Source organism: Hippopotamus amphibius, chromosome 9 (genome assembly GCF_030028045.1).
Source record: "Hippopotamus amphibius kiboko isolate mHipAmp2 chromosome 9, mHipAmp2.hap2, whole genome shotgun sequence".
NCBI lineage: Eukaryota > Metazoa > Chordata > Mammalia > Artiodactyla > Hippopotamidae > Hippopotamus > Hippopotamus amphibius.
The window spans coordinates 92,299,834-92,309,421 of record NC_080194.1 but is presented as its reverse complement, the minus strand read 5'-3'; the positions used below and the strand labels follow the sequence as shown (position 1 = coordinate 92,309,421).

The following is a 9,588-nucleotide window of genomic DNA, read 5'->3' as shown; positions in this document are numbered from 1 at the left end:
GCCGGAAGTGGGAGGTGTCGCGCGCGGGCCGGCGCTCGACCCCTCCCCCCAGGCTCGGCCGCCCCCTCCCCCCGCTCCGCCCGCTCAGGTGCGTCCCGTCCCTCCCCCCTTCCCTGCCGGGGGCGCGGCGCGGGAGGTGTGTGCGGGGCTGGCCCGCGGGGGGGAGGGCTGCGGCGCGAGGGGCGGGGGGCGTGGAGGGAGCTGCGGGGACGGGGGCGGGGGTCCTGGCCTAGAAGTGGGATGGGGGCTGGCAGCCGGGAGGGGGGCAGAGGGCAAGGTGCGGAGGGGCTCCGGCCGGAGGAAGCGGCCGGCTGGGCCAGCCCCTGTGGAGGGCGGCCGGGACCACCCGGCGTCGCTTCCCCCCATTGTCCCCTTCGCGACCGTCCCCCGATCTCCCCTGGGGACGCGTCGCTCCCGGCGTCGCCGTCTGATCGCTGCCGGGCTGCGGTGCGGGGCTCCCCTTGGCGCCTCCGACTTAACGCCCCCCGCCTCAGCCTCCTGCCAGATGTCCCCGTCCCCCTCCTTTCTGGGCTCTCAGACACGGAGTTGCACGTAGGACCCTGTGGTTTCGTTTCCCGGGCGCCAAGGACCCTCGGCCCGGGCTATGATGGGGCAGGACGTTTGCACCTGTGCGAGCAGTAATGGCGATCTGGGGCCCATTTTCTCCCGGGAGGCTTGTATAATATGATGGGGGAAACTGAGGCACAGGGGGGTCTCTGGCCTGGAACTGAAGTGTTGACACAGCCCAGCCTCCGTGCCTGCCCTGTGCGCTCTTCGAGGGTCAGAGATGTATTTGGGATGCTATTAAAATAAAAACAAGAATTGAAACTAATCCTCTGTTACACCCTCCCCCCCCCCCCCCATAGTCTTTTTTATCCTTTCTCTTCACCATAGAAGGCGGGAGTTTGTCCTGCAACGTAAAGGATGACCTTTTGATCTAAGAAAGGCATCAGTCCCAGTTCCCTTCCTTGGATTACCCTGTTTTGCAGCTTCTCATTTTCATGTTGGAGTAACCAAGATTCTTATACTCTTCTGCACCTCTAATAACTCTAAAGAGTCTGTCCTTTCCTCAGTCAGTGGTTGCCAAACTTTTCCCATCTGTGGGGAATACAGAGTAAAAGTAAAAGATACTTGGGTTGCCCAATAAATTATTGCTTTTTCTTTCCCACATGAACACCTCCAAATTCATGGAGAGCGCTTTTAATGTAGCAGCCATTAAATGATTTTAAAACATAAGACGTTATTGATATTAGGCCCCAGATTACCTCCTTTGTAAATATTAGGCAAGGTAGGCATGTGGATCATTTGGAAGGTTCTCACAGTCTGTGAGACTGCATTTCTCCTAAAGTGAAAAAGCTTTGCACAGACAGATACATATATATATAGTGATATTTGAGGATTGATGTCCCTTGGGACCTGTTGCATGTAATGGCTCTTTTAATATCCTGCTAGAGAATACCCTTAAGTATTTTCTCCTGGAGCCCAACTTTTACTTTGTCTTTCCTAATATGACTCTGTTGTATGGACATTCTGAGGGGGAGAGGTACATTTGTTTTGAAATTTGGAACTTGCAACCTGTCGTTTGTTTCTGAATATGCAGAGCATGATGGCGGCATCTGAGGTAGCTGGCATGGTGGCCACTGCTCCCAATCCTCCGGAATCCTCTTCTAGTGTATGTGCTTCCAAACCAGATGAAGGTCTCCCAGATGGTCTAAGGTAACGTGTGGACTCTCAACTGGGAAGATTTCCCTTGGGTAAAGGGCTCTGGAGATGGGCTTCTTAAGGAAGTGTAGTTCGTCTTTCCCCTTTTTGGCTCTAGTGGCATTGCAGTAGATGAAGCTTTTTAAAGGTAGGGACTGTCTGATCTATATTTGTATTTCTGGTACCCAACACAGTATCTGATACTTAGCAGGGATGCTAATTGTTTGTTGAATAAATAGATTAAAATACAGGGAGTCAAACTCATTTGAAAATGCAAATATTTCCCACCTTCTCCTGCATGGACTGTTTCTTTGTTTATATATTATACATATAATATGTATTTACATATTATGTGTGTATATATACACATTGTATATACATGCACATAGACATGTGTATATATATCTGTGTATATCTACATAGATAGGCTTGTTAATATGGCTTACTGCTTCATGTATGTATTTTGCCTTCCAGCTAAACTTTTTTTTAAAAATTATTTAATTAATTAATTTATTTTTGGCTGCATTGGGTCTTCGTTTTTGCTCGCGGCTTTCTGTAGTTGCAGCAAGTGGGGGCCGCTCTTTGTTGTGGTGTGCAGGCTTCTCATTGCGGTGGCTTCTCTTGTTGCAGAGCATGGGCTCTAGGCATGCAGGCTTCAGGAGTTGTGGCACACGGGCTCAGTAGTTGTGGCTCTTGGGCTCTAGAGTGTAGGCTCAGTAGTTGTGGCACATGGGCTTAGTTGTTCCTCCGCGTGTGGGATCTTCCCAGACCAGAGCTCAAACCTGTGTCCCCTGGATTGGCAGGCGGAGTCTTAACCACTACACTACCAGGAAAGTCCTCCAGCTAAACTCTTGAGGGCAGGGATTATGATTACCCAACCTTGTGTTTTACAGTGCTTAAAACATTGTTATGTATAATGTTGTACTAGGTTGACTATGTATCCTACTTCAACTCTTTTGTAGAGTACCTAGGACCTAATACAATAGATAACACGGTGTTAGCAGCTTTATATGTGTTTAACACATTTAATGCTCCTAACAGTCCCAGGAGGTAGGTGCTAATACTATTATTCCCATTTACAGGTGAGAGAACTTGAGACACAGAGAGGTTAGTAACTTGCCCAAGGTTACCAAGCTATGTTGGAGTCAGGGTTTGAACCCAGGCTCGTGTGACTCCAGCATACTTAATAAATATTTGTTTAAATAAACAGAGGTTTGTTAGTGAGTGGGTAATGGGGAAAAATGTTAAGTAACCTAACCATAAACTTGGATCTTCATTTTATAAATAAAATCTGACACATACTACTAGTAACAATAATAACATAAGGTTTATTGAGTGTTTATTGTATACCAGAACTAAATACTTCAGATGCTTTATCTCATGTAATCCTCATGATAATCCTGTTAGGTAGCTAATGTTATTTCTCTTTTACACATGAAGTGAAGTAACTTGCCCAGAGCTAAACAGCTAGTAAAGAGCAGAGTGAGGATTCACACCCAGGTTCTGTGTCTGCCCAGATCTGTGACTGTGTCCTCCATATCCCACTTAACCCCCGGCAAGGAATCAGCTTAGAGTATTTATACAGACTTTCACGTCACTAGCTGCTCTCTCTGTTGTTTTGTTTTGAACGTAGGTATTGTTGAGGAAACAAAGGCACAGTGACCTGAAGCCTCAGTCAGTACTAGTTTGGAGTCCTTAAGGGCATAGTTGACAGAATCAGTTTTTCTTTTTTTCTTTTGTTAATAATAGCAAAGGAATTTAACATGAATTTAGTCATTATTCCTGGTGAAAGACATACAGTTGTGAATGCTGGATGCCATTGTAAATAGGTTTTGAAGATCTTTCCTAAAAGCAGTATGTTAAATGGTTGTGGCAAACAATAAAACCACTATTTCAGTGTTGTGCATGTTTATACTTGTCACTGAGATAAATTTTCTGCCGGGAGCTTCAATTTTGGATTCAAAATTGTCTGTACTTCAGGCAACTTGAAGTGAAGATGCTATGCTCTGTAAAGCTGTTGAAGAACCTAAAAAGTGGTTCTGGTCGAAGATCTGTATAATGAATTTGAATGAAAATTATTTTTGTGAAATGAGAGTGGAATAAAAACAATATTTCTAAATTAGTATTTTATTTATTAAAACATTGCATGTAACAAACTGGTACATGTACCTAAATGAAATATTCTAGCTAACAGTAGGCTATTTCATCTACATCCCCCAAAATTATTAAAGTTGACTCCCCCCAAATTTTTTGGCTCCCCAGAGTCATGTACGTGTGATCATTTACTGCAGACTGTCTCCAGGACCCCAATGCTTCACCACCCTGCCATCCTCCCTGCATGTGGGGTAGAAATCCCTGGATGGAAACGAAGTTCTTTTTCGTTCTGATAATTTGGAGGGGTTTATATATTATAGTCTAGTTTTGTTCTTCTAGTGGCTATGTTAAAAGTATTATATATTTAAGCCTCTTTAAGATTGGGTGAAGACAGAAACTGTTTATCTTATGTTTTTGATAGCCCCAAAGACCCTGCACAGAAGCACAAGAACTCATCTCTGTCGAGTGTAAGTAACCAAACGATAACCAAGGAGAATAACAGAAATGCCCATTTGGAACACCCAGAGCAGAATCCTGGTTCATCAGCAGGTGACACTTCAGCAGCGCACCGGGCGGTTTTAGGAGAAAACTTGATAGCCACGGCCTTTTGTCTCTCTGGCGGTGGGTCTCAGTCTGATTTGAAGGACGTGGCCAACACAGCAGGAGAGGAGGGGGACACATGCCTCCAAGAGAGCCTCCACCCTGCCGCTCGGTCTCTTAAGGCAGGGGGCCACACAAAGCAGCTTGCCTCCGGGAATTGTCCTGAAGAGAAGGCCCCTCAAGCCTCCACCCTAAAGGAAGGGAGCAGGGACACAGGCTTGGATTTCCCACCTGTGGTGCCTCCAGCAAATGGGGTTGAAGGAGTCAGAGTGGATCAGGATGATGATCAGGATAGCTCTTCCCTGAAGCTTTCTCAGAACATTGCCGTCCAGGTCAAGTATCAAGTTTCTACTACTAAAATGGAATTGGGGCTTTTAATTTCTTTTTTTCTTTTTTCTTTTTTTTTTTTTTGAGGGCAGGAGATATTTCTTCATAGCTGGTGGAGAACTACTCTGTTTCGTTTTTTTACTGGCAACTCTCCTACTATTTTCATACAGTGCTCTGTGATGACTTCATTTTGGTGTTCAATAAGTAACAGCCAGTGTCTAATCATGGTGACTAGGAACTTCATGACCTACATACAGTCGCTTTCACTGAGTTATTGATGAGCGTAGGTCATTAGCATTCATATTTCCCATCTTCGTCCTTGCAGGAGGAATGCTTGTTAATTCTCTGACCTACATCTTAAGAAGTACAGTGTATCCTGCCTCCTAGTGACTGGTGTGCTTTGTTGTAGAAGGAAGGATGGGCACAATAAGTTGTAGGGGCCAAATTTTTAACTCAGTCTTGAGCTTGTCTCTCCATCAGTTGTTGGATGTTGTTCAGGTTATTTTGTGCGGGAAATGCGTAACTTAATGCAGCATGGATGTCAGTAGACATTTGCCATAACTACAGTTCTTTTGCTATGAAGCTGATAAGGGGAAAGAACAAAAGGTTAATGTCTCAGTTACTTACGGCAGATTTCTTGGTGAAAGGACTAGAGTAATTCTGCCTTTTGGAATGTCTCTGAATAGTTGTGACTATAATTGTTTCTTTCTTTATAGACTGACTTTAAGACGGCTGATTCAGAAGTAAACACAGATCAAGATATTGAGAAGAATCTGGTAAGTAGTTAAACTGTCACTGTTGACATATGAAACCATTAATGCAGAAGGTCTAGAGTCACATCATCCCAGTTGGAAAAGGTATAGGAATCTCCTTTCTAAAATCCCTGACAGATGGTCAGCTAACTTCTGCTTGATCACTTCCAGAGACGTGAAGCTTATTACTCACGAAGCAGCATGTTGCATTTTGAAAATAGCTCTTATTGTTAGGCGTTGTTATGAGGTGAGGACAGAGCCACTGAAGTTTCTTGTTATAGTTCTCTCTTGAGCTACGTAGTAAATCTAAATCCTTTTACTTGTTAGCCCAAAATATATTCAGAGTGGTTTTTTTAATGCTTTTTCCTCTTACCGCTCAAGTCTGGACCTTTCCAGGTGAAACATCCCCAGATTTTTTTAACAGTCTTCTTTCCTTCGTATGATATATTTTTCAGTCTTTTCATCATCCTGGTTACTTTTTCACGTATATGTTCTATCTTCTTGATGTTTCTTTTAAAATGTGATCCTGAGAGCTAAATGTAGTAATGCACATACAGTGTAATTACTTCATAATACAGTGGGACTCTTGTTCTCTCTCTCATTCTAGACACCATTTCTTAAGCTGACATCAGCTTTTTTTGGCCATCTCATCACAGTGTTGAGCTTTCACTCAAACTCCGTCAGGTCTTTTTCTCATGTATTGTTTAGTTGTATCTTCCTGTTTTATGCCTAGGTAATTGGTTTTTAAAACTTAGAGAACTTCACATTTATTTTTGTTAAAGTGTTCCACTTGATCTGTCCCTGGCATTTTGTGGTGAAAACTTCCACCCTGTAAGTGTGTGGATATCTGAATATCTATTTTTCAAGAAGAAGGATAATGCTAGAAAAGGCATCCTAGGTTCAGGAAGAAGTCTTTAGGGTAAGATATGTTAATTGAGTGGAAATAAAGAGGAAAACCCAAGTAACAAAATGGATATTTGGTGCAAGTTGAAGAAATTGAGGGGTTGATGGAAAGAAAAGTAAGTTATTGGAGTACATCAACCACATGAGGCCAATAAAAACTTTTAAGTAGAGAGTAGGAAGTCAGGAGTTATTTATAACAGGCAAGTAAAAAGATCCTAGAGATGAGAGATCTAATGGCGATGTGCTGGGTGAGAACCAGGCTAGAAGAGAACTCCAGGGGAAGGAGGAGAAGTCACCTTTTCTTGAACACTTACTCTAACCACTTTATATAGAGTATTCAGTCCCCACAGTTGTAAGGTGAGGTTTGGTTGACTATATAGCAATTGAAGGGGCCAACCAACAGGTTATAGATAAGGTGTAGCATCAGTCTGAAACGGATGGAAACTGGCAAGCCATTGGGCCAAAAGAGGCCCAGGCTTGTGTTTTGTTTGGATGTATTCTTTTGGGTGGTGGTGTGGCCCACGTGCTTTAATTTTTTTAATTGTTATTATTATTTTTTAAACACAGTGTGATTATATTTTAATACACAACCAAAATACAAAACACCATAGTAAATCGATGGCAATGAACTATGGCATTTCATTTGCATTGCATGACAAATGGTTAACATCCTTAGTCACAAATGAGTTCTCCGCGTGCTTTTAAAAAGGCAGTGGGACTAGGCAGGTATTCAGCTTGGCGGCAGTGCAAGGAACTTTGCTCCCATCTTATTTGCTACCGTTTTCACGTATTTACAGTGATTGCCCACTGCCTGCATTTGAAATTGTGACTCCTGGCTCTCAGGACCAATTCGCCACCCATGAAACAAAGTAACAATGTGTTACCCTTTGGCTTGCTAAGATGAGAAGAATTGGATCAAGTAATTTACTGTATGCCTTTAAGTCATCCATTTGTATGTACTAATAGTATGTACCTTGAGACTTCTTTCTGTGACGACTAGAGTTTTTTTTCCCCATCTTGTGTTGTTATAAAGATACATCATGGACAGAGAGGTACCATAAGGAAGTAAAGAGAGGAAAGGAAAAGAATCCTCTAATCTACCAGTTTCATCAGTTGGTTCTTAACTTTTCTTGGTTTAAGGTCCTCTTTCAGAACCTTTTGAAAACTTTGATTTCTCATCTCAAAAAATTTTGTACACACCTATCCATAGACCTCAGGTCCAGAATCCCTTTAAAGTTATAATGCTGAGGAGTCATCTGTTTAGGGAGCTTCAGTCACATTTCAGTTACATGGACTAAGGGCTAGCTTATTCCAAAGCTGAAGTCCCATCTTGAGCCTTATTTTTTATTATCATGGTGTGGTAAGTTCTCCCCCATTCACTTCTAAAGCCTTTCTTTTCTTTGAAAGCAGTTATGAACAAATTCTAATGAACAAATTCAGTTTAATGCTCTGTTTAAATTTTACTTGGGCTGCCTAATACCAAATGAGTTTTAAATTGACCCTCTAAGTTTTAGTGTCCCTTTGAAAGGTAACCTTTGCTTTTCTTGATTTACTAATGTGAGGGAGGCAGAGCTGAACTGTGGCCCTTAGAAGGTTTCCTTCCGCTCCCTGCTTTATATGAGAGCTTGCCCGTTAGCCCAGTCTGAATACTAAGTCCCCCAGACCTCTTTGGTGGATCTGCCAATTTTTAGTGCTAATGACCAGCAAGGAGTCCAGTTTCTGGATGCATTTTGAGTAGGTGATCTATTCTTTGTTTTTGCTCATTCTTCTTCCTCTTAATAAATAAAATACCTTATTTCCCTTATTCCCTAGAGTAGGGAAATAAGCCTATAAAGGGCCAGTTAGTAGATCTGTTAGGCTTTGTGGGCTATCTGGGCTCTTTTGTAATCACTGCACTCTGCTGTGGTAGTGTGAAAGCAGCCAGTAAGCCATCAGGTATGGCTGTGTTCCTATAAAACATTTACTTATAAAACCGGTTGATGGCTGGATTTGGCCCACAGGCCATAAGTTGCCACCCCCCATCTTAGCATAGTGTTGTACAATGGAATTTCCTTTAACAGTGGAAGTGTTCTATATCTGTGCTGTCCAGTGTAGTAGCCACTACTCACATGTAGCTACTGAGCACTTGGAATGTGGCGACGTGACTGAGGAGCCGGATGTTTACTTTTTTTATTCTAATTAATTTAAATTTACATAGCCAGTGACGTAGCTAGGAGCTACAGTATTGGACGCTGCAGCCGTAAAGCCCTGCGTGGTGCCTTGAGCAGGCACGGGGTGAATGCCTCTTGCGATTAAATTGGGGAGTTAAACTTCTCATCTGTTGTTACCAATAGGATAAAATGATGACAGAGAGAACCCTGTTGAAGGAGCGTTACCAGGAGGTCCTGGACAAGCAGAGGCAAGTGGAGAATCAGCTCCAAGTGCAGTTAAAGCAACTTCAGCAAAGGAGAGAAGAAGAAATGAAGAATCACCAGGTATCTGCTTAAATTACAACTGGCAATAAGTAAAGCTATAGTCCGTAATCAGACTTTAATTTTGTTTTCAAATGAATAGAAATAAAAAAACACTGTTTAACTTTAATGGTTAATAGAATTTTAAGGATAAACAAGAACCTTTGAGGACCAAACCAAACTCTCACTCCTGTTTTAGTTCAGAGAGGAAAGGGTTACTTATTTAAATGTATTTTGTTGGTGTACTTGACTACCTTCCTGGAAAGTCATCTGATTAGACTCCTGTCTCACACTATATTTAAAAATACAATTCTATGTAGATTAAAAATATACATATAAAAACTGGAAAAAAGTTTTAAATCATAAGAAAATTTAGAAGAATATTTATGTACCTTAATTTGCAAGAGGTCATTTTAACCCAGGCAGAAAACCCAGAAGATTTTTTAAAATTAATTTAATTATAATTAAAATTTTTGATATGGCAAATGATATAGAAAATAGTCAAAAGATCAATATTAGACTGAGAGAAAATATTTATAGCACATCTGACAAAGGATTTTAAGATGACATTCTGAGATTACTACAAATTCATGGTAAAAGCCAAACAGTCTGGAGAAAAACCAGGAAAGTTTATTCTATTGTAATAGTTTCCCCTTGTAATAGTTTCCTATTGCTGCTATAACAAATTGTCATGAATTTAGAGCTTAAAACAACACAAATTTATAATCTTACAGTTCTGTAGGTCAGAAGTCCAATATGGG

At 41.9% G+C, this 9,588-nt stretch overlaps 1 protein-coding gene across 4 annotated transcripts in view; it reads left to right on the top strand.

Annotated features, from left to right (window-relative positions):
- Positions 1-14: 14 nt before the first annotated feature.
- RNF214 (ring finger protein 214) overlaps positions 15-9,588 on the top strand; it is a 50,257-nt gene continuing 40,683 nt past the window's right edge. The window contains exons 1-5 of one of the 4 annotated variants that reach the window (XM_057748330.1): positions 15-88; positions 1,601-1,716; positions 4,217-4,262; positions 5,439-5,498; positions 8,711-8,851. In XM_057748330.1, coding sequence (XP_057604313.1) covers positions 1,604-1,716; positions 4,217-4,262; positions 5,439-5,498; positions 8,711-8,851 — 360 coding nt within the window. In that variant the 5' untranslated portion in view covers positions 15-88; positions 1,601-1,603. Of the gene's footprint in view, positions 89-111; positions 137-1,587; positions 1,717-4,216; positions 4,728-5,438; positions 5,499-8,710; positions 8,852-9,588 lie in introns of those variants that run through there. The other 3 variants (XM_057748328.1, XM_057748329.1, XM_057748327.1) reach the window with 3 other exon arrangements.